The sequence below is a fragment of the Balaenoptera acutorostrata genome, chromosome 1 (genome assembly GCF_949987535.1).
Source record: "Balaenoptera acutorostrata chromosome 1, mBalAcu1.1, whole genome shotgun sequence".
Taxonomy (NCBI): Eukaryota; Metazoa; Chordata; class Mammalia; order Artiodactyla; family Balaenopteridae; genus Balaenoptera; species Balaenoptera acutorostrata.
In genome coordinates this window covers 151,811,052-151,835,148 of record NC_080064.1, presented here as the reverse complement: position 1 = coordinate 151,835,148, position 24,097 = coordinate 151,811,052, and the positions used below count along the sequence as shown (strand labels likewise).

Genomic DNA, 24,097 nt, shown 5'->3' with positions numbered 1-24,097 from the left:
GATAGGTCACAAAGGGCATCAGAGGATAAATAGGCTGTGCCAGGGGGTTAGGCTGAGAAAGTGGTTACTTCTCTCACTAGGACTGAAGTTGACGGCCTCTTGGGGAGATAAAAAATCCAGAAGCAGAAGTGAGGTGAGGCAGAGGGGGAGCCTACCATACCTCTCGACAACTTGAAGAGATTTAGCCTGGGGTCCAGGCGCCCTACAGCGTCCCCGCTGTGATCATCTGTGCCCCTACCCACACCCCTGCCTCTGGGAGACCCTGAGGCAAAGGTGGGGGCCGGTGGGGTGGGCTTGGAAAACCTGCCGTAGGGCTGCTTGTGTGACGCAGGAGGCAGGAGCACCGCAGCTCGCTCTTCTGCCAACGAAGCCGAGGGAGGGAAGAGCCAGGGGCCCGCCTTCACCGCGCTGCCTGTCGTGATCAAAGACAGCCATGACTGGGGACTCTCTGCTCCCGTATCACACGGCCCAGAGCAGCACCGGGGTGGGCCTGTTCAACACCACCGTGGGGAAGCTGCAGCAGCAACTGCACAAGGGCGAATACGACATATTCAGGTACGCACCGATATTCGAGAGCGACTTTATCCAGATCACGAAGAGGGGAGACGTGATCGACGTGCACAACTGTGTCTGCATGGTGACCGTGGGCATCGCATCCAGCAGCCCCGTCCTCCCACTCCCAGACATCATGCTGCTGGCCCGATGGGCCACCGGCTGTGAAGAGCACGCTGAGCGCAGCCAGGCCACCAAGGGGAAGAGCCACAAGGCTGCAAAGACCTTAGAGCTCACCAGGCTCCTTCCCTTGAAGTTCGTGAGGATCTCCGCTCACAATCGTGAGAAACAACAGCTGCGCGTGAAGTTTGCCACTGGCCGCTCCTGCTACCTGCAGCTGTGTCCCCCTCTGGACGCGCAGGAAGACCTCTTTGCCTACTGGGAAAAGCTGATTTACCTCCTGCGACCACCAGTGGACAGTCACAGCAGCACCTATGCCATTCCAGCCGGGGACATGATCGGCATGCCTGTGTTCGAGGAGGAGGACGGGCGGAGCCCGGCAGGGGAGGATTTCCAAGGAGAGTGGGATCAGGACCAGGTCAGCATCAGGAGCCTCCACATGCGCTCTGAGGTGGCCGGGGCCACGTCTGCAGCGTTTGCTGGGGGGGAGGGGATCCAACTGGACTCCCACAAGCCCGCTACCGTGCCCGATGTGGCCACTGCAAAAGCAAAGCCTACGGTGCTTGACAAAGAGTCAGCATCGGGGGCAACGACAAAGGTGGAGACAGCATGGGTGGCAGGAGGCACCGCAGCGGGTGCTTTGAGCGTGGCAGTGATCAAGTCTCCTGCCCCTGAAGAGCAGAGCACCGCCACGGCGGCCACAGCCAGCGACGGTCCAGGAGGAAGCAAAACCAATATAGCCACTGGGGGCACTGCCGGAACATCCCTGAGGAGCAGGAAAACGGCCCTGGCAGGTGCTGCGGACAATTCACAGTATGCTTCCAGCACGTCCACCAGCCTCTCCCCAGAGGCCGGCAGGACTGCGGTCGGAGCAGAACCTACCAGTGAGACTGTCAGAGCAAGAGCCAACAAGGAGGACGAGGGGTCCCTCATCTCAACCTTGCCACAGGAAGGCCAAGTGAGTGAACAGGATGGCAGCTCACAGAGGGTGTCCCAGGCCCGCAAGGGAAGAAGGGAGAGCAGGGAGCAGTGGGAAGAGGAGAGAGCTCTTAGGAGCCCCTCGCTCTGCGGTTCAGTGGAAAGCCACCACAAGGCAGCGGGGAACAAGGTAATCCAAAAAGCAGCTGGCCGGTGCTCAGGCGGCCGTAGAGCCACTAGAGACGACCAGAAGGAGAAAGGCCACGGCAGCCCGGGGGGCAGCGAGCAGGGCACTGGTCACAAAGGCGTCAGCCGTGCTCCCATCACCAACGAGCCCAGGACCTCGCACAAACCGGGCAGGAGCTTATCTACAGCGAGTTCAGCTTCCGCCACCAAGAGATTCAGCAGGATCAGCTCCTTCTTCAGGAATATCAGAGCCAGTCTTACTAGAAAGACAGCGGGCTCATCACGCGATAAAGGTGTGAACATCCTGGCGAAGGCAGTGGAAGGGACCCGAATGGAGGCCATCATAGAGACAGCAGAGAGTGGCCAGGGGCTGGAAATCACTGGTGGTGTGACATCTGAGGCCATGGAGCCAGTGACCATTGAAGCCCATCAATAGGACCTAGAGCTGGAAGCTGCAAAGGGGACCAGGGCTCAGCGAAATACCCCTGGAGAGCCCATTTCAGCTTCCTTACTGCAATTTAAATAAAGAACCATACAATCTGAGAATGCATGCAGTGTTCTCTCTGAATTTCTAGGTCCTGAAGCCCAGCCGTAGCCTCACAGTGGATTCTGTGATGTCAGCTGTGCCACAGTCTGAGACCCAGTGTCCAGTCAAGGGCAGCCCCACCTCACACACATGCTCAGCGCCAACAGCAGTGCTCCACCTGGCCTCCACTCCTTTCTGGCTTTGCCCCCCGGGGCCATGGCTGAAAGTCAGACTATGGCCTAGGAAGCTCTCCTTCACTATCCCCCTATTCTTTTCATAAACGCTTATTCCCCCTGAAGGTCTGTAAACAAAGCAAGAGCAGGACTCCTGTCCCCTCGGGCTATTCAGTGGACAGAAACACGGGCAGCAGTATTGGCTAGCAATCAGAACAGCAAGCACTCTCATCTAGACTTAGCCGTCCCCTTCCCAGGTATATACCCTGGAGAAACACACATGTTCTAAGAAACAACTATGAGAATGTTTATAGCAAAAATAACTTGACAGCAGAATGCTGGAAACAGCCCAAATGTCCAGCAACAGAATTAATACAGCAGGATATGAAGAGAGTGGAATACTCAATAGTGAAAGATAAGTGAGCTACACACATTAGTATAGATCGACTTCTCATGATTTTTAAAAACATCAAAAGAATGGGATACAATTCCACTCACGGAACCATTCTGAAACAAGCTCAAACAATGTATGGCATAGGGTATATGTTTAAAAACAACTGTAGCTAAAAATGAGGGAAGAGTAAACACAAAATTCAGGACAGTTTTCTCTAGGGTGGAAAGGCTAGGTCAAGGAGGTTGACACAAGGCTGTTAGTGCTGCTGGGAATTGTTTTGTCTCTTAAGCAAGATGGTAGGTACACAGGTGCTGTATTTTTCACATTTTACTAACTCTGAAATGAGGATGGTCCTACAATCGCCGTGGCAGTTGTGATGAAGTTATTGCCAATGCCTTTCTCTTTTTTTCACTTTTTTTTTTTCACTTTTATGTATGCACAAAAGTGATGTCAGAAAGGCTCGGCATCTTTAAATTACATTTATTTAAGGTAAAGTACAAGAACACTTGTTTTTGGTTATACACACATAGAATTAATTATGCAACTTTTAATAATGCACCAAATAGGTGTTCTTAAAGGTAGTTAAATCAGTCCAGTTTGAAAACATTTGGCTGGGCCAAGCTTTCTTTGTGAGGCTAAGTACTGCAGTGGTTCAGAACAAAGGCTTTAGAATCAGGTAGACCTACATTCAAATAGTGCCTCTGCTACCATTAGCTCTGGGAATTTAAACAGGAGATACAACCTCAATTTCTTCACCTGTAAACTGGGAACAGTAGTTAACAGTACCAAACTCAGTGGAGTCTTACAAACATACGTGAAGAACGCAGCATGGTGCCTAGGAGAAGCAATTTTTAATGTTATTATTAAAAATCACCATTGTCAACGTTTACTGGGATTTTATGAAAGGACAGACTAAGGGTCGCAACTGCCAACTCTACGTTATTCGATACAATTAAACCATGAGCTTAAATGGTTCAAGTTTATCCCATCATCTTACATTCCTATAGATTTCATCCAGTAGCTGAATTTGGGGGAGGAAAAGAAAAAGGACCCACACAAAATTTTCCCAGTTGAAGACATTTTTATTTTGGTACCCACCTGAGTCCCTGGCAGGATGGGCCTGTCCTCCGCGGGGGCAATGGGGTGTTTGGGAGAGGATGGGGGCCCTGCCCTGAGGGGGCAGCTGGGCGATGAGGCAAAGGGCTGTGTGACAGTGATAGGTCACAAAGGGCATCAGAGGATAAATAGGCTGTGCCAGGGGGTTAGGCTGAGAAAGTGGTTACTTCTCTCACTAGGACTGAAGTTGACGGCCTCTTGGGGAGATAAAAAATCCAGAAGCAGAAGTGAGGTGAGGCAGAGGGGGAGCCTACCATACCTCTCGACAACTTGAAGAGATTTAGCCTGGGGTCCAGGCGCCCTACAGCGTCCCCGCTGTGATCATCTGTGCCCCTACCCACACCCCTGCCTCTGGGAGACCCTGAGGCAAAGGTGGGGGCCGGTGGGGTGGGCTTGGAAAACCTGCCGTAGGGCTGCTTGTGTGACGCAGGAGGCAGGAGCACCGCAGCTCGCTCTTCTGCCAACGAAGCCGAGGGAGGGAAGAGCCAGGGGCCCGCCTTCACCGCGCTGCCTGTCGTGATCAAAGACAGCCATGACTGGGGACTCTCTGCTCCCGTATCACACGGCCCAGAGCAGCACCGGGGTGGGCCTGTTCAACACCACCGTGGGGAAGCTGCAGCAGCAACTGCACAAGGGCGAATACGACATATTCAGGTACGCACCGATATTCGAGAGCGACTTTATCCAGATCACGAAGAGGGGAGACGTGATCGACGTGCACAACTGTGTCTGCATGGTGACCGTGGGCATCGCATCCAGCAGCCCCGTCCTCCCACTCCCAGACATCATGCTGCTGGCCCGATGGGCCACCGGCTGTGAAGAGCACGCTGAGCGCAGCCAGGCCACCAAGGGGAAGAGCCACAAGGCTGCAAAGACCTTAGAGCTCACCAGGCTCCTTCCCTTGAAGTTCGTGAGGATCTCCGCTCACAATCGTGAGAAACAACAGCTGCGCGTGAAGTTTGCCACTGGCCGCTCCTGCTACCTGCAGCTGTGTCCCCCTCTGGACGCGCAGGAAGACCTCTTTGCCTACTGGGAAAAGCTGATTTACCTCCTGCGACCACCAGTGGACAGTCACAGCAGCACCTATGCCATTCCAGCCGGGGACATGATCGGCATGCCTGTGTTCGAGGAGGAGGACGGGCGGAGCCCGGCAGGGGAGGATTTCCAAGGAGAGTGGGATCAGGACCAGGTCAGCATCAGGAGCCTCCACATGCGCTCTGAGGTGGCCGGGGCCACGTCTGCAGCGTTTGCTGGGGGGGAGGGGATCCAACTGGACTCCCACAAGCCCGCTACCGTGCCCGATGTGGCCACTGCAAAAGCAAAGCCTACGGTGCTTGACAAAGAGTCAGCATCGGGGGCAACGACAAAGGTGGAGACAGCATGGGTGGCAGGAGGCACCGCAGCGGGTGCTTTGAGCGTGGCAGTGATCAAGTCTCCTGCCCCTGAAGAGCAGAGCACCGCCACGGCGGCCACAGCCAGCGACGGTCCAGGAGGAAGCAAAACCAATATAGCCACTGGGGGCACTGCCGGAACATCCCTGAGGAGCAGGAAAACGGCCCTGGCAGGTGCTGCGGACAATTCACAGTATGCTTCCAGCACGTCCACCAGCCTCTCCCCAGAGGCCGGCAGGACTGCGGTCGGAGCAGAACCTACCAGTGAGACTGTCAGAGCAAGAGCCAACAAGGAGGACGAGGGGTCCCTCATCTCAACCTTGCCACAGGAAGGCCAAGTGAGTGAACAGGATGGCAGCTCACAGAGGGTGTCCCAGGCCCGCAAGGGAAGAAGGGAGAGCAGGGAGCAGTGGGAAGAGGAGAGAGCTCTTAGGAGCCCCTCGCTCTGCGGTTCAGTGGAAAGCCACCACAAGGCAGCGGGGAACAAGGTAATCCAAAAAGCAGCTGGCCGGTGCTCAGGCGGCCGTAGAGCCACTAGAGACGACCAGAAGGAGAAAGGCCACGGCAGCCCGGGGGGCAGCGAGCAGGGCACTGGTCACAAAGGCGTCAGCCGTGCTCCCATCACCAACGAGCCCAGGACCTCGCACAAACCGGGCAGGAGCTTATCTACAGCGAGTTCAGCTTCCGCCACCAAGAGATTCAGCAGGATCAGCTCCTTCTTCAGGAATATCAGAGCCAGTCTTACTAGAAAGACAGCGGGCTCATCACGCGATAAAGGTGTGAACATCCTGGCGAAGGCAGTGGAAGGGACCCGAATGGAGGCCATCATAGAGACAGCAGAGAGTGGCCAGGGGCTGGAAATCACTGGTGGTGTGACATCTGAGGCCATGGAGCCAGTGACCATTGAAGCCCATCAATAGGACCTAGAGCTGGAAGCTGCAAAGGGGACCAGGGCTCAGCGAAATACCCCTGGAGAGCCCATTTCAGCTTCCTTACTGCAATTTAAATAAAGAACCATACAATCTGAGAATGCATGCAGTGTTCTCTCTGAATTTCTAGGTCCTGAAGCCCAGCCGTAGCCTCACAGTGGATTCTGTGATGTCAGCTGTGCCACAGTCTGAGACCCAGTGTCCAGTCAAGGGCAGCCCCACCTCACACACATGCTCAGCGCCAACAGCAGTGCTCCACCTGGCCTCCACTCCTTTCTGGCTTTGCCCCCCGGGGCCATGGCTGAAAGTCAGACTATGGCCTAGGAAGCTCTCCTTCACTATCCCCCTATTCTTTTCATAAACGCTTATTCCCCCTGAAGGTCTGTAAACAAAGCAAGAGCAGGACTCCTGTCCCCTCGGGCTATTCAGTGGACAGAAACACGGGCAGCAGTATTGGCTAGCAATCAGAACAGCAAGCACTCTCATCTAGACTTAGCCGTCCCCTTCCCAGGTATATACCCTGGAGAAACACACATGTTCTAAGAAACAACTATGAGAATGTTTATAGCAAAAATAACTTGACAGCAGAATGCTGGAAACAGCCCAAATGTCCAGCAACAGAATTAATACAGCAGGATATGAAGAGAGTGGAATACTCAATAGTGAAAGATAAGTGAGCTACACACATTAGTATAGATCGACTTCTCATGATTTTTAAAAACATCAAAAGAATGGGATACAATTCCACTCACGGAACCATTCTGAAACAAGCTCAAACAATGTATGGCATAGGGTATATGTTTAAAAACAACTGTAGCTAAAAATGAGGGAAGAGTAAACACAAAATTCAGGACAGTTTTCTCTAGGGTGGAAAGGCTAGGTCAAGGAGGTTGACACAAGGCTGTTAGTGCTGCTGGGAATTGTTTTGTCTCTTAAGCAAGATGGTAGGTACACAGGTGCTGTATTTTTCACATTTTACTAACTCTGAAATGAGGATGGTCCTACAATCGCCGTGGCAGTTGTGATGAAGTTATTGCCAATGCCTTTCTCTTTTTTTCACTTTTTTTTTTTCACTTTTATGTATGCACAAAAGTGATGTCAGAAAGGCTCGGCATCTTTAAATTACATTTATTTAAGGTAAAGTACAAGAACACTTGTTTTTGGTTATACACACATAGAATTAATTATGCAACTTTTAATAATGCACCAAATAGGTGTTCTTAAAGGTAGTTAAATCAGTCCAGTTTGAAAACATTTGGCTGGGCCAAGCTTTCTTTGTGAGGCTAAGTACTGCAGTGGTTCAGAACAAAGGCTTTAGAATCAGGTAGACCTACATTCAAATAGTGCCTCTGCTACCATTAGCTCTGGGAATTTAAACAGGAGATACAACCTCAATTTCTTCACCTGTAAACTGGGAACAGTAGTTAACAGTACCAAACTCAGTGGAGTCTTACAAACATACGTGAAGAACGCAGCATGGTGCCTAGGAGAAGCAATTTTTAATGTTATTATTAAAAATCACCATTGTCAACGTTTACTGGGATTTTATGAAAGGACAGACTAAGGGTCGCAACTGCCAACTCTACGTTATTCGATACAATTAAACCATGAGCTTAAATGGTTCAAGTTTATCCCATCATCTTACATTCCTATAGATTTCATCCAGTAGCTGAATTTGGGGGAGGAAAAGAAAAAGGACCCACACAAAATTTTCCCAGTTGAAGACATTTTTATTTTGGTACCCACCTGAGTCCCTGGCAGGATGGGCCTGTCCTCCGCGGGGGCAATGGGGTGTTTGGGAGAGGATGGGGGCCCTGCCCTGAGGGGGCAGCTGGGCGATGAGGCAAAGGGCTGTGTGACAGTGATAGGTCACAAAGGGCATCAGAGGATAAATAGGCTGTGCCAGGGGGTTAGGCTGAGAAAGTGGTTACTTCTCTCACTAGGACTGAAGTTGACGGCCTCTTGGGGAGATAAAAAATCCAGAAGCAGAAGTGAGGTGAGGCAGAGGGGGAGCCTACCATACCTCTCGACAACTTGAAGAGATTTAGCCTGGGGTCCAGGCGCCCTACAGCGTCCCCGCTGTGATCATCTGTGCCCCTACCCACACCCCTGCCTCTGGGAGACCCTGAGGCAAAGGTGGGGGCCGGTGGGGTGGGCTTGGAAAACCTGCCGTAGGGCTGCTTGTGTGACGCAGGAGGCAGGAGCACCGCAGCTCGCTCTTCTGCCAACGAAGCCGAGGGAGGGAAGAGCCAGGGGCCCGCCTTCACCGCGCTGCCTGTCGTGATCAAAGACAGCCATGACTGGGGACTCTCTGCTCCCGTATCACACGGCCCAGAGCAGCACCGGGGTGGGCCTGTTCAACACCACCGTGGGGAAGCTGCAGCAGCAACTGCACAAGGGCGAATACGACATATTCAGGTACGCACCGATATTCGAGAGCGACTTTATCCAGATCACGAAGAGGGGAGACGTGATCGACGTGCACAACTGTGTCTGCATGGTGACCGTGGGCATCGCATCCAGCAGCCCCGTCCTCCCACTCCCAGACATCATGCTGCTGGCCCGATGGGCCACCGGCTGTGAAGAGCACGCTGAGCGCAGCCAGGCCACCAAGGGGAAGAGCCACAAGGCTGCAAAGACCTTAGAGCTCACCAGGCTCCTTCCCTTGAAGTTCGTGAGGATCTCCGCTCACAATCGTGAGAAACAACAGCTGCGCGTGAAGTTTGCCACTGGCCGCTCCTGCTACCTGCAGCTGTGTCCCCCTCTGGACGCGCAGGAAGACCTCTTTGCCTACTGGGAAAAGCTGATTTACCTCCTGCGACCACCAGTGGACAGTCACAGCAGCACCTATGCCATTCCAGCCGGGGACATGATCGGCATGCCTGTGTTCGAGGAGGAGGACGGGCGGAGCCCGGCAGGGGAGGATTTCCAAGGAGAGTGGGATCAGGACCAGGTCAGCATCAGGAGCCTCCACATGCGCTCTGAGGTGGCCGGGGCCACGTCTGCAGCGTTTGCTGGGGGGGAGGGGATCCAACTGGACTCCCACAAGCCCGCTACCGTGCCCGATGTGGCCACTGCAAAAGCAAAGCCTACGGTGCTTGACAAAGAGTCAGCATCGGGGGCAACGACAAAGGTGGAGACAGCATGGGTGGCAGGAGGCACCGCAGCGGGTGCTTTGAGCGTGGCAGTGATCAAGTCTCCTGCCCCTGAAGAGCAGAGCACCGCCACGGCGGCCACAGCCAGCGACGGTCCAGGAGGAAGCAAAACCAATATAGCCACTGGGGGCACTGCCGGAACAGCCCTGAGGAGCAGGAAAACGGCCCTGGCAGGTGCTGCGGACAATTCACAGTATGCTTCCAGCACGTCCACCAGCCTCTCCCCAGAGGCCGGCAGGACTGCGGTCGGAGCAGAACCTACCAGTGAGACTGTCAGAGGAAGAGCCAACAAGGAGGACGAGGGGTCCCTCATCTCAACCTTGCCACAGGAAGGCCAAGTGAGTGAACAGGATGGCAGCTCACAGAGGGTGTCCCAGGCCCGCAAGGGAAGAAGGGAGAGCAGGGAGCAGTGGGAAGAGGAGAGAGCTCTTAGGAGCCCCTCGCTCTGCGGTTCAGTGGAAAGCCACCACAAGGCAGCGGGGAACAAGGTAATCCAAAAAGCAGCTGGCCGGTGCTCAGGCGGCCGTAGAGCCACTAGAGACGACCAGAAGGAGAAAGGCCACGGCAGCCCGGGGGGCAGCGAGCAGGGCACTGGTCACAAAGGCGTCAGCCGTGCTCCCATCACCAACGAGCCCAGGACCTCGCACAAACCGGGCAGGAGCTTATCTACAGCGAGTTCAGCTTCCGCCACCAAGAGATTCAGCAGGATCAGCTCCTTCTTCAGGAATATCAGAGCCAGTCTTACTAGAAAGACAGCGGGCTCATCACGCGATAAAGGTGTGAACATCCTGGCGAAGGCAGTGGAAGGGACCCGAATGGAGGCCATCATAGAGACAGCAGAGAGTGGCCAGGGGCTGGAAATCACTGGTGGTGTGACATCTGAGGCCATGGAGCCAGTGACCATTGAAGCCCATCAATAGGACCTAGAGCTGGAAGCTGCAAAGGGGACCAGGGCTCAGCGAAATACCCCTGGAGAGCCCATTTCAGCTTCCTTACTGCAATTTAAATAAAGAACCATACAATCTGAGAATGCATGCAGTGTTCTCTCTGAATTTCTAGGTCCTGAAGCCCAGCCGTAGCCTCACAGTGGATTCTGTGATGTCAGCTGTGCCACAGTCTGAGACCCAGTGTCCAGTCAAGGGCAGCCCCACCTCACACACATGCTCAGCGCCAACAGCAGTGCTCCACCTGGCCTCCACTCCTTTCTGGCTTTGCCCCCCGGGGCCATGGCTGAAAGTCAGACTATGGCCTAGGAAGCTCTCCTTCACTATCCCCCTATTCTTTTCATAAACGCTTATTCCCCCTGAAGGTCTGTAAACAAAGCAAGAGCAGGACTCCTGTCCCCTCGGGCTATTCAGTGGACAGAAACACGGGCAGCAGTATTGGCTAGCAATCAGAACAGCAAGCACTCTCATCTAGACTTAGCCGTCCCCTTCCCAGGTATATACCCTGGAGAAACACACATGTTCTAAGAAACAACTATGAGAATGTTTATAGCAAAAATAACTTGACAGCAGAATGCTGGAAACAGCCCAAATGTCCAGCAACAGAATTAATACAGCAGGATATGAAGAGAGTGGAATACTCAATAGTGAAAGATAAGTGAGCTACACACATTAGTATAGATCGACTTCTCATGATTTTTAAAAACATCAAAAGAATGGGATACAATTCCACTCACGGAACCATTCTGAAACAAGCTCAAACAATGTATGGCATAGGGTATATGTTTAAAAACAACTGTAGCTAAAAATGAGGGAAGAGTAAACACAAAATTCAGGACAGTTTTCTCTAGGGTGGAAAGGCTAGGTCAAGGAGGTTGACACAAGGCTGTTAGTGCTGCTGGGAATTGTTTTGTCTCTTAAGCAAGATGGTAGGTACACAGGTGCTGTATTTTTCACATTTTACTAACTCTGAAATGAGGATGGTCCTACAATCGCCGTGGCAGTTGTGATGAAGTTATTGCCAATGCCTTTCTCTTTTTTTCACTTTTTTTTTTTCACTTTTATGTATGCACAAAAGTGATGTCAGAAAGGCTCGGCATCTTTAAATTACATTTATTTAAGGTAAAGTACAAGAACACTTGTTTTTGGTTATACACACATAGAATTAATTATGCAACTTTTAATAATGCACCAAATAGGTGTTCTTAAAGGTAGTTAAATCAGTCCAGTTTGAAAACATTTGGCTGGGCCAAGCTTTCTTTGTGAGGCTAAGTACTGCAGTGGTTCAGAACAAAGGCTTTAGAATCAGGTAGACCTACATTCAAATAGTGCCTCTGCTACCATTAGCTCTGGGAATTTAAACAGGAGATACAACCTCAATTTCTTCACCTGTAAACTGGGAACAGTAGTTAACAGTACCAAACTCAGTGGAGTCTTACAAACATACGTGAAGAACGCAGCATGGTGCCTAGGAGAAGCAATTTTTAATGTTATTATTAAAAATCACCATTGTCAACGTTTACTGGGATTTTATGAAAGGACAGACTAAGGGTCGCAACTGCCAACTCTACGTTATTCGATACAATTAAACCATGAGCTTAAATGGTTCAAGTTTATCCCATCATCTTACATTCCTATAGATTTCATCCAGTAGCTGAATTTGGGGGAGGAAAAGAAAAAGGACCCACACAAAATTTTCCCAGTTGAAGACATTTTTATTTTGGTACCCACCTGAGTCCCTGGCAGGATGGGCCTGTCCTCCGCGGGGGCAATGGGGTGTTTGGGAGAGGATGGGGGCCCTGCCCTGAGGGGGCAGCTGGGCGATGAGGCAAAGGGCTGTGTGACAGTGATAGGTCACAAAGGGCATCAGAGGATAAATAGGCTGTGCCAGGGGGTTAGGCTGAGAAAGTGGTTACTTCTCTCACTAGGACTGAAGTTGACGGCCTCTTGGGGAGATAAAAAATCCAGAAGCAGAAGTGAGGTGAGGCAGAGGGGGAGCCTACCATACCTCTCGACAACTTGAAGAGATTTAGCCTGGGGTCCAGGCGCCCTACAGCGTCCCCGCTGTGATCATCTGTGCCCCTACCCACACCCCTGCCTCTGGGAGACCCTGAGGCAAAGGTGGGGGCCGGTGGGGTGGGCTTGGAAAACCTGCCGTAGGGCTGCTTGTGTGACGCAGGAGGCAGGAGCACCGCAGCTCGCTCTTCTGCCAACGAAGCCGAGGGAGGGAAGAGCCAGGGGCCCGCCTTCACCGCGCTGCCTGTCGTGATCAAAGACAGCCATGACTGGGGACTCTCTGCTCCCGTATCACACGGCCCAGAGCAGCACCGGGGTGGGCCTGTTCAACACCACCGTGGGGAAGCTGCAGCAGCAACTGCACAAGGGCGAATACGACATATTCAGGTACGCACCGATATTCGAGAGCGACTTTATCCAGATCACGAAGAGGGGAGACGTGATCGACGTGCACAACTGTGTCTGCATGGTGACCGTGGGCATCGCATCCAGCAGCCCCGTCCTCCCACTCCCAGACATCATGCTGCTGGCCCGATGGGCCACCGGCTGTGAAGAGCACGCTGAGCGCAGCCAGGCCACCAAGGGGAAGAGCCACAAGGCTGCAAAGACCTTAGAGCTCACCAGGCTCCTTCCCTTGAAGTTCGTGAGGATCTCCGCTCACAATCGTGAGAAACAACAGCTGCGCGTGAAGTTTGCCACTGGCCGCTCCTGCTACCTGCAGCTGTGTCCCCCTCTGGACGCGCAGGAAGACCTCTTTGCCTACTGGGAAAAGCTGATTTACCTCCTGCGACCACCAGTGGACAGTCACAGCAGCACCTATGCCATTCCAGCCGGGGACATGATCGGCATGCCTGTGTTCGAGGAGGAGGACGGGCGGAGCCCGGCAGGGGAGGATTTCCAAGGAGAGTGGGATCAGGACCAGGTCAGCATCAGGAGCCTCCACATGCGCTCTGAGGTGGCCGGGGCCACGTCTGCAGCGTTTGCTGGGGGGGAGGGGATCCAACTGGACTCCCACAAGCCCGCTACCGTGCCCGATGTGGCCACTGCAAAAGCAAAGCCTACGGTGCTTGACAAAGAGTCAGCATCGGGGGCAACGACAAAGGTGGAGACAGCATGGGTGGCAGGAGGCACCGCAGCGGGTGCTTTGAGCGTGGCAGTGATCAAGTCTCCTGCCCCTGAAGAGCAGAGCACCGCCACGGCGGCCACAGCCAGCGACGGTCCAGGAGGAAGCAAAACCAATATAGCCACTGGGGGCACTGCCGGAACATCCCTGAGGAGCAGGAAAACGGCCCTGGCAGGTGCTGCGGGCAATTCACAGTATGCTTCCAGCACGTCCACCAGCCTCTCCCCAGAGGCCGGCAGGACTGCGGTCGGAGCAGAACCTACCAGTGAGACTGTCAGAGGAAGAGCCAACAAGGAGGACGAGGGGTCCCTCATCTCAACCTTGCCACAGGAAGGCCAAGTGAGTGAACAGGATGGCAGCTCACAGAGGGTGTCCCAGGCCCGCAAGGGAAGAAGGGAGAGCAGGGAGCAGTGGGAAGAGGAGAGAGCTCTTAGGAGCCCCTCGCTCTGCGGTTCAGTGGAAAGCCACCACAAGGCAGCGGGGAACAAGGTAATCCAAAAAGCAGCTGGCCGGTGCTCAGGCGGCCGTAGAGCCACTAGAGACGACCAGAAGGAGAAAGGCCACGGCAGCCCGGGGGGCAGCGAGCAGGGCACTGGTCACAAAGGCGTCAGCCGTGCTCCCATCACCAACGAGCCCAGGACCTCGCACAAACCGGGCAGGAGCTTATCTACAGCGAGTTCAGCTTCCGCCACCAAGAGATTCAGCAGGATCAGCTCCTTCTTCAGGAATATCAGAGCCAGTCTTACTAGACAGACAGCGGGCTCATCACGCGATAAAGGTGTGAACATCCTGGCGAAGGCAGTGGAAGGGACCCGAATGGAGGCCATCATAGAGACAGCAGAGAGTGGCCAGGGGCTGGAAATCACTGGTGGTGTGACATCTGAGGCCATGGAGCCAGTGACCATTGAAGCCCATCAATAGGACCTAGAGCTGGAAGCTGCAAAGGGGACCAGGGCTCAGCGAAATACCCCTGGAGAGCCCATTTCAGCTTCCTTACTGCAATTTAAATAAAGAACCATACAATCTGAGAATGCATGCAGTGTTCTCTCTGAATTTCTAGGTCCTGAAGCCCAGCCGTAGCCTCACAGTGGATTCTGTGATGTCAGCTGTGCCACAGTCTGAGACCCAGTGTCCAGTCAAGGGCAGCCCCACCTCACACACATGCTCAGCGCCAACAGCAGTGCTCCACCTGGCCTCCACTCCTTTCTGGCTTTGCCCCCCGGGGCCATGGCTGAAAGTCAGACTATGGCCTAGGAAGCTCTCCTTCACTATCCCCCTATTCTTTTCATAAACGCTTATTCCCCCTGAAGGTCTGTAAACAAAGCAAGAGCAGGACTCCTGTCCCCTCGGGCTATTCAGTGGACAGAAACACGGGCAGCAGTATTGGCTAGCAATCAGAACAGCAAGCACTCTCATCTAGACTTAGCCGTCCCCTTCCTAGGTATACACCCTGGAGAAACACACATGTTCTAAGAAACAACTATGAGAATGTCTATAGCAAACATAACTTGACAGCAGAATGCTGGAAACAGCCCAAATGTCCAGCAACAGAATTAATACAGCAGGATATGAAGAGAGTGGAATACTCAATAGTGAAAGATAAGTGAGCTACACACATTAGTATAGATCGACTTCTCATGATTTTTAAAAACATCAAAAGAATGGGATACAATTCCACTCACGGAACCATTCTGAAACAAGCTCAAACAATGTATTGCATAGGGTATATGTTTAAAAACAACTGTAGCTAAAAATGAGGGAAGAGTAAACACAAAATTCAGGACAGTTTTCTCTAGGGTGGAAAGGCTAGGTCAAGGAGGTTGACACAAGGCTGTTAGTGCTGCTGGGAATTGTTTTGTCTCTTAAGCAAGATGGTAGGTACACAGGTGCTGTATTTTTCACATTTTACTAACTCTGAAATGAGGATGGTCCTACAATCGCCGTGGCAGTTGTGATGAAGTTATTGCCAATGCCTTTCTCTTTTTTTCCCTTTTTTTTTTTTTTTCACTTTTATGTATGCACAAAAGTGATGTCAGAAAGGCTCGGCATCTTTAAATTACATTTATTTAAGGTAAAGTACAAGAACACTTGTTTTGGGTTATACACACATAGAATTAATTATGCAACTTTTAATAATGCACCAAATAGGTGTTCTTAAAGGTAGTTAAATCAGTCCAGTTTGAAAACATTTGGCTGGGCCAAGCTTTCTTTGTGAGGCTAAGTACTGCAGTGGTTCAGAACAAAGGCTTTAGAATCAGGTAGACCTACATTCAAATAGTGCCTCTGCTACCATTAGCTCTGGGAATTTAAACAGGAGATACAACCTCAATTTCTTCACCTGTAAACTGGGAACAGTAGTTAACAGTACCAAACTCAGTGGAGTCTTACAAACATACGTGAAGAACGCAGCATGGTGCCTAGGAGAAGCAATTTTTAATGTTATTATTAAAAATCACCATTGCCAACGTTTACTGGGATTTTATGAAAGCACAGACTAAGGGTCGCAACTGCCAACTCTACGTTACTGGATACAATTAAACCATGAGCTTAAATGGTTCAAGTTTATCCCATCATCTTACATTCCTATAGATTTCATCCAGTAGCTGAATTTGGGGGAGGAAAAGAAAAAGGACCCACACAAAATTTTCCCAGTTGAAGACATTTTTATTTTGGTACCCACCTGAGTCCCTGGCAGGATGGGCCTGTCCTCCGCGGGGGCAATGGGGTGTTTGGGAGAGGATGGGGGCCCTGCCCTGAGGGGGCAGCTGGGCGATGAGGCAAAGGGCTGTGTGACAGTGATAGGTCACAAAGGGCATCAGAGGATAAATAGGCTGTGCCAGGGGGTTAGGCTGAGAAAGTGGTTACTTCTCTCACTAGGACTGAAGTTGACGGCCTCTTGGGGAGATAAAAAATCCAGAAGCAGAAGTGAGGTGAGGCAGAGGGGGAGCCTACCATACCTCTCGACAACTTGAAGAGATTTAGCCTGGGGTCCAGGCGCCCTACAGCGTCCCCGCTGTGATCATCTGTGCCCCTACCCACACCCCTGCCTCCGGGAGACCCTGAGGCAAAGGTGGGGGCCGGTGGGGTGGGCTTGGAAAACCTGCCGTAGGGCTGCTTGTGTGACGCAGGAGGCAGGAGCACCGCAGCTCGCTCTTCTGCCAACGAAGCCGAGGGAGGGAAGAGCCAGGGGCCCGCCTTCACCGCGCTGCCTGTCGTGATCAAAGACAGCCATGACTGGGGACTCTCTGCTCCCGTATCACACGGCCCAGAGCAGCACCGGGGTGGGCCTGTTCAACACCACCATGGGGAAGCTGCAGCAGCAACTGCACAAGGGCGAATACGACATATTCAGGTACGCACCGATATTCGAGAGCGACTTTATCCAGATCACGAAGAGGGGAGACGTGATCGACGTGCACAACTGTGTCTGCATGGTGACCGTGGGCATCGCATCCAGCAGCCCCGTCCTCCCACTCCCAGACATCATGCTGCTGGCCCGATGGGCCACCGGCTGTGAAGAGCACGCTGAGCGCAGCCAGGCCACCAAGGGGAAGAGCCACAAGGCTGCAAAGACCTTAGAGCTCACCAGGCTCCTTCCCTTGAAGTTCGTGAGGATCTCCGCTCACAATCGTGAGAAACAACAGCTGCGCGTGAAGTTTGCCACTGGCCGCTCCTGCTACCTGCAGCTGTGTCCCCCTCTGGACGCGCAGGAAGACCTCTTTGCCTACTGGGAAAAGCTGATTTACCTCCTGCGACCACCAGTGGACAGTCACAGCAGCACCTATGCCATTCCAGCCGGGGACATGATCGGCATGCCTGTGTTCGAGGAGGAGGACGGGCGGAGCCCGGCAGGGGAGGATTTCCAAGGAGAGTGGGATCAGGACCAGGTCAGCATCAGGAGCCTCCACACGCGCTCTGAGGTGGCCGGGGCCACGTCTGCAGCGTTTGCTGGGGGGGAGGGGATCCAACTGGACTCCCACAAGCCCGCTACCGTGCCCGATGTGGCCACTGCAAAAGCAAAGCCTACGGTGCTTGACAAAGAGTCAGCATCGGGGGCAACGACAAAGGTGGAGACAGCATGGGTGGCAGGAGGCACCGCAGCGGGTGCTTTGAGCGTGGCAGTGATCAAGTCTCCTGCCCCTGAAGAGCAGAGCACCGCCACGGCGGCCACAGCCAGCGACGGTCCAGGAGGAAGCAAAACCAATATAGCCACTGGGGGCACTGCCGGAACATCCCTGAGGAGCAGGAAAACGGCCCTGGCAGGTGCTGCGGACAATTCACAGTATGCTTCCAGCACGTCCACCAGCCTCTCCCCAGAGGCCGGCAGGACTGCGGTCGGAGCAGAACCTACCAGTGAGACTGTCAGAGGAAGAGCCAACAAGGAGGACGAGGGGTCCCTCATCTCAACCTTGCCACAGGAAGGCCAAGTGAGTGAACAGGATGGCAGCTCACAGAGGGTGTCCCAGGCCCGCAAGGGAAGAAGGGAGAGCAGGGAGCAGTGGGAAGAGGAGAGAGCTCTTAGGAGCCCCTCGCTCTGCGGTTCAGTGGAAAGCCACCACAAGGCAGCGGGGAACAAGGTAATCCAAAAAGCAGCTGGCCGGTGCTCAGGCGGCCGTAGAGCCACTAGAGACGACCAGAAGGAGAAAGGCCACGGCAGCCCGGGGGGCAGCGAGCAGGGCACTGGTCACAAAGGCGTCAGCCGTGCTCCCATCACCAACGAGCCCAGGACCTCGCACAAACCGGGCAGGAGCTTATCTACAGCGAGTTCAGCTTCCGCCACCAAGAGATTCAGCAGGATCAGCTCCTTCTTCAGGAATATCAGAGCCAGTCTTACTAGAAAGACAGCGGGCTCATCACGCGATAAAGGTGTGAACATCCTGGCGAAGGCAGTGGAAGGGACCCGAATGGAGGCCATCATAGAGACAGCAGAGAGTGGCCAGGGGCTGGAAATCACTGGTGGTGTGACATCTGAGGCCATGGAGCCAGTGACCATTGAAGCCCATCAATAGGACCTAGAGCTGGAAGCTGCAAAGGGGACCAGGGCTCAGCGAAATACCCCTGGAGAGCCCATTTCAGCTTCCTTACTGCAATTTAAATAAAGAACCATACAATCTGAGAATGCATGCAGTGTTCTCTCTGAATTTCTAGGTCCTGAAGCCCAGCCGTAGCCTCACAGTGGATTCTGTGATGTCAGCTGTGCCACAGTCTGAGACCCAGTGTCCAGTCAAGGGCAGCCCCACCTCACACACATGCTCAGCGCCAACAGCAGTGCTCCACCTGGCCTCCACTCCTTTCTGGCTTTGCCCCCCGGGGCCATGGCTGAAAGTCAGACTATGGCCTAGGAAGCTCTCCTTCACTATCCCCCTATTCTTTTCATAAACGCTTATTCCCCCTGAAGGTCTGTAAACAAAGCAAGAGCAGGACTCCTGTCCCCTCGGGCTATTCAGTGGACAGAAACACGGGCAGCAGTATTGGCTAGCAATCAGAACAGCAAGCACTCTCATCTAGACTTAGCCGTCCCCTTCCTAGGTATACACCCTGGAGAAACACACATGTTCTAAGAAACAACTATGAGAATGTCTATAGCAAACATAACTTGACAGCAGAAAGCTGGAAACAGCCCAAATGTCCAGCAACAGAATTAATACAGCAGGATATGAAGAGAGTGGAATACTCAATAGTGAAAGATAAGTGAGCTACACACATTAGTATAGATCGACTTCTCATGATTTTTAAAAACATCAAAAGAATGGGATACAATTCCACTCACGGAACCATTCTGAAACAAGCTCAAACAATGTATTGCATAGGGTATATGTTTAAAAACAACTGTAGCTAAAAATGAGGGAAGAGTAAACACAAAATTCAGGACAGTTTTCTCTAGGGTGGAAAGGCTAGGTCAAGGAGGTTGACACAAGGCTGTTAGTGCTGCTGGGAATTGTTTTGTCTCTTAAGCAAGATGGTAGGTACACAGGTGCTGTATTTTTCACATTTTACTAACTCTGAAATGAGGATGGTCCTACAATCGCCGTGGCAGTTGTGATGAAGTTATTGCCAATGCCTTTCTCTTTTTTTCACTTTTTTTTTTTTCACTTTTATGTATGCACAAAAGTGATGTCAGAAAGGCTCGGCATCTTTAAATTACATTTATTTAAGGTAAAGTACAAGAACACTTGTTTTTGGTTATACACACATAGAATTAATTATGCAACTTATAATAATGCACCAAATAGGTGTTCTTAAAGGTAGTTAAATCAGTCCAGTTTGAAAACATTTGGCTGGGCCAAGCTTTCTTTGTGAGGCTAAGTACTGCAGTGGTTCAGAACAAAGGCTTTAGAATCAGGTAGACCTACATTCAAATAGTGCCTCTGCTACCATTAGCTCTGGGAATTTAAACAGGAGATACAACCTCAATTTCTTCACCTGTAAACTGGGAACAGTAGTTAACAGTACCAAACTCAGTGGAGTCTTAAAAACATACGTGAAGAACGCAGCATGGTGCCTAGGAGAAGCAATTTTTAATGTTATTATTAAAAATCACCATTGTCAACGTTTACTGGGATTTTATGAAAGGACAGACTAAGGGTCGCAACTGCCAACTCTACGTCATTCGATACAATTAAACCATGAGCTTAAATGGTTCAAGTTTATCCCATCATCTTACATTCCTATAGATTTCATCCAGTAGCTGAATTTGGGGGAGGAAAAGAAAAAGGACCCACACAAAATTTTCCCAGTTGAAGACATTTTTATTTTGGTACCCACCTGAGTCCCTGGCAGGATGGGCCTGTCCTCCGCGGGGGCAATGGGGTGTTTGGGAGAGGATGGGGGCCCTGCCCTGAGGGGGCAGCTGGGCGATGAGGCAAAGGGCTGTGTGACAGTGATAGGTCACAAAGGGCATCAGAGGATAAATAGGCTGTGCCAGGGGGTTAGGCTGAGAAAGTGGTTACTTCTCTCACTAGGACTGAAGTTGACGGCCTCTTGGGGAGATAAAAAATCCAGAAGCAGAAGTGAGGTGAGGCAGAGGGGGAGCCTACCATACCTCTCGACAACTTGAAGAGATTTAGCCTGGGGTCCAGGCGCCCTACAGCGTCCCCGCTGTGATCATCTGTGCCCCTACCCACACCCCTGCCTCTGGGAGACCCTGAGGCAAAGGTGGGGGCCGGTGGGGTGGGCTTGGAAAACCTGCCGTAGGGCTGCTTGTGTGACGCAGGAGGCAGGAGCACCGCAGCTCGCTCTTCTGCCAACGAAGCCGAGGGAGGGAAGAGCCAGGGGCCCGCCTTCACCGCGCTGCCTGTCGTGATCAAAGACAGCCATGACTGGGGACTCTCTGCTCCCGTATCACACGGCCCAGAGCAGCACCGGGGTGGGCCTGTTCAACACCACCGTGGGGAAGCTGCAGCAGCAACTGCACAAGGGCGAATACGACATATTCAGGTACGCACCGATATTCGAGAGCGACTTTATCCAGATCACGAAGAGGGGAGACGTGATCGACGTGCACAACTGTGTCTGCATGGTGACCGTGGGCATCGCATCCAGCAGCCCCGTCCTCCCACTCCCAGACATCATGCTGCTGGCCCGATGGGCCACCGGCTGTGAAGAGCACGCTGAGCGCAGCCAGGCCACCAAGGGGAAGAGCCACAAGGCTGCAAAGACCTTAGAGCTCACCAGGCTCCTTCCCTTGAAGTTCGTGAGGATCTCCGCTCACAATCGTGAGAAACAACAGCTGCGCGTGAAGTTTGCCACTGGCCGCTCCTGCTACCTGCAGCTGTGTCCCCCTCTGGACGCGCAGGAAGACCTCTTTGCCTACTGGGAAAAGCTGATTTACCTCCTGCGACCACCAGTGGACAGTCACAGCAGCACCTATGCCATTCCAGCCGGGGACATGATCGGCATGCCTGTGTTCGAGGAGGAGGACGGGCGGAGCCCGGCAGGGGAGGATTTCCAAGGAGAGTGGGATCAGGACCAGGTCAGCATCAGGAGCCTCCACATGCGCTCTGAGGTGGCCGGGGCCACGTCTGCAGCGTTTGCTGGGGGGGAGGGGATCCAACTGGACTCCCACAAGCCCGCTACCGTGCCCGATGTGGCCACTGCAAAAGCAAAGCCTACGGTGCTTGACAAAGAGTCAGCATCGGGGGCAACGACAAAGGTGGAGACAGCATGGGTGGCAGGAGGCACCGCAGCGGGTGCTTTGAGCGTGGCAGTGATCAAGTCTCCTGCCCCTGAAGAGCAGAGCACCGCCACGGCGGCCACAGCCAGCGACGGTCCAGGAGGAAGCAAAACCAATATAGCCACTGGGGGCACTGCCGGAACAGCCCTGAGGAGCAGGAAAACGGCCCTGGCAGGTGCTGCGGACAATTCACAGTATGCTTCCAGCACGTCCACCAGCCTCTCCCCAGAGGCCGGCAGGACTGCGGTCGGAGCAGAACCTACCAGTGAGACTGTCAGAGGAAGAGCCAACAAGGAGGACGAGGGGTCCCTCATCTCAACCTTGCCACAGGAAGGCCAAGTGAGTGAACAGGATGGCAGCTCACAGAGGGTGTCCCAGGCCCGCAAGGGAAGAAGGGAGAGCAGGGAGCAGTGGGAAGAGGAGAGAGCTCTTAGGAGCCCCTCGCTCTGCGGTTCAGTGGAAAGCCACCACAAGGCAGCGGGGAACAAGGTAATCCAAAAAGCAGCTGGTCGGTGCTCAGGCGGCCGTAGAGCCACTAGAGACGACCAGAAGGAGAAAGGCCACGGCAGCCCGGGGGGCAGCGAGCAGGGCACTGGTCACAAAGGCGTCAGCCGTGCTCCCATCACCAACGAGCCCAGGACCTCGCACAAACCGGGCAGGAGCTTATCTACAGCGAGTTCAGCTTCCGCCACCAAGAGATTCAGCAGGATCAGCTCCTTCTTCAGGAATATCAGAGCCAGTCTTACTAGAAAGACAGCGGGCTCATCACGCGATAAAGGTGTGAACATCCTGGCGAAGGCAGTGGAAGGGACCCGAATGGAGGCCATCATAGAGACAGCAGAGAGTGGCCAGGGGCTGGAAATCACTGGTGGTGTGACATCTGAGGCCATGGAGCCAGTGACCATTGAAGCCCATCAATAGGACCTAGAGCTGGAAGCTGCAAAGGGGACCAGGGCTCAGCGAAATACCCCTGGAGAGCCCATTTCAGCTTCCTTACTGCAATTTAAATAAAGAACCATACAATCTGAGAATGCATGCAGTGTTCTCTCTGAATTTCTAGGTCCTGAAGCCCAGCCGTAGCCTCACAGTGGATTCTGTGATGTCAGCTGTGCCACAGTCTGAGACCCAGTGTCCAGTCAAGGGCAGCCCCACCTCACACACATGCTCAGCGCCAACAGCAGTGCTCCACCTGGCCTCCACTCCTTTCTGGCTTTGCCCCCCGGGGCCATGGCTGAAAGTCAGACTATGGCCTAGGAAGCTCTCCTTCACTATCCCCCTATTCTTTTCATAAACGCTTATTCCCCCTGAAGGTCTGTAAACAAAGCAAGAGCAGGACTCCTGTCCCCTCGGGCTATTCAGTGGACAGAAACACGGGCAGCAGTATTGGCTAGCAATCAGAACAGCAAGCACTCTCATCTAGACTTAGCCGTCCCCTTCCCAGGTATATACCCTGGAGAAACACACATGTTCTAAGAAACAACTATGAGAATGTTTATAGCAAAAATAACTTGACAGCAGAATGCTGGAAACAGCCCAAATGTCCAGCAACAGAATTAATACAGCAGGATATGAAGAGAGTGGAATACTCAATAGTGAAAGATAAGTGAGCTACACACATTAGTATAGATCGACTTCTCATGATTTTTAAAAACATCAAAAGAATGGGATACAATTCCACTCACGGAACCATTCTGAAACAAGCTCAAACAATGTATTGCATAGGGTATATGTTTAAAAACAACTGTAGCTAAAAATGAGGGAAGAGTAAACACAAAATTCAGGACAGTTTTCTCTAGGGTGGAAAGGCTAGGTGAAGGAGGTTGACACAAGGCTGTTAGTGCTGCTGGGAATTGTTTTGTCTCTTAAGCAAGATGGTAGGTACACAGGTGCTGTATTTTTCACATTTTACTAACTCTGAAATGAGGATGGTCCTACAATCGCCGTGGCAGTTGTGATGAAGTTATTGCCAATGCCTTTCTCTTTTTTTCCCTTTTTTTTTTTTTTCACTTTTATGTATGCACAAAAGTGATGTCAGAAAGGCTCGGCATCTTTAAATTACATTTATTTAAGGTAAAGTACAAGAACACTTGTTTTGGGTTATACACACATAGAATTAATTATGCAACTTTTAATAATGCACCAAATAGGTGTTCTTAAAGGTAGTTAAATCAGTCCAGTTTGAAAACATTTGGCTGGGCCAAGCTTTCTTTGTGAGGCTAAGTACTGCAGTGGTTCAGAACAAAGGCTTTAGAATCAGGTAGACCTACATTCAAATAGTGCCTCTGCTACCATTAGCTCTGGGAATTTAAACAGGAGATACAACCTCAATTTCTTCACCTGTAAACTGGGAACAGTAGTTAACAGTACCAAACTCAGTGGAG

General features: G+C 52.5%; 6 protein-coding genes across 6 annotated transcripts; all 6 read left to right on the top strand.

The window, feature by feature from the left end:
- The first annotated feature begins 433 nt into the window (after positions 1-433).
- Positions 434-2,212, top strand: LOC130704720 (Golgi-associated RAB2 interactor protein 4-like). Its single transcript, XM_057527596.1, has 2 exons — positions 434-1,630; positions 1,766-2,212. Exons 1-2 carry the CDS (start codon positions 434-436, stop codon positions 2,210-2,212), a joined length of 1,644 nt encoding a protein of 547 aa, XP_057383579.1.
- A 2,305-nt stretch (positions 2,213-4,517) lies between these two features.
- On the top strand, positions 4,518-6,296 carry LOC130704706 (Golgi-associated RAB2 interactor protein 4-like). The gene is made up of 2 exons (XM_057527500.1): positions 4,518-5,714; positions 5,850-6,296. Exons 1-2 carry the CDS (start codon positions 4,518-4,520, stop codon positions 6,294-6,296), a joined length of 1,644 nt encoding a protein of 547 aa, XP_057383483.1.
- Positions 6,297-8,601: 2,305 nt separating this feature from the next.
- Positions 8,602-10,380, top strand: LOC130705876 (Golgi-associated RAB2 interactor protein 4-like). The gene has a single exon (XM_057535770.1). The coding sequence runs from the start codon at positions 8,602-8,604 to the stop codon at positions 10,378-10,380; it is 1,779 nt and encodes a 592-aa protein (XP_057391753.1).
- A 2,305-nt stretch (positions 10,381-12,685) lies between these two features.
- On the top strand, positions 12,686-14,464 carry LOC130704680 (Golgi-associated RAB2 interactor protein 4-like). The gene is made up of 2 exons (XM_057527466.1): positions 12,686-13,882; positions 14,018-14,464. Exons 1-2 carry the CDS (start codon positions 12,686-12,688, stop codon positions 14,462-14,464), a joined length of 1,644 nt encoding a protein of 547 aa, XP_057383449.1.
- Positions 14,465-16,773: 2,309 nt separating this feature from the next.
- Positions 16,774-18,552, top strand: LOC130707247 (Golgi-associated RAB2 interactor protein 4-like). Its single transcript, XM_057540693.1, has one exon. The coding sequence runs from the start codon at positions 16,774-16,776 to the stop codon at positions 18,550-18,552; it is 1,779 nt and encodes a 592-aa protein (XP_057396676.1).
- A 2,306-nt stretch (positions 18,553-20,858) lies between these two features.
- LOC130705874 (Golgi-associated RAB2 interactor protein 4-like) lies at positions 20,859-22,637 on the top strand. Its single transcript, XM_057535757.1, has one exon. The coding sequence runs from the start codon at positions 20,859-20,861 to the stop codon at positions 22,635-22,637; it is 1,779 nt and encodes a 592-aa protein (XP_057391740.1).
- The last annotated feature ends 1,460 nt before the right edge of the window (positions 22,638-24,097 follow it).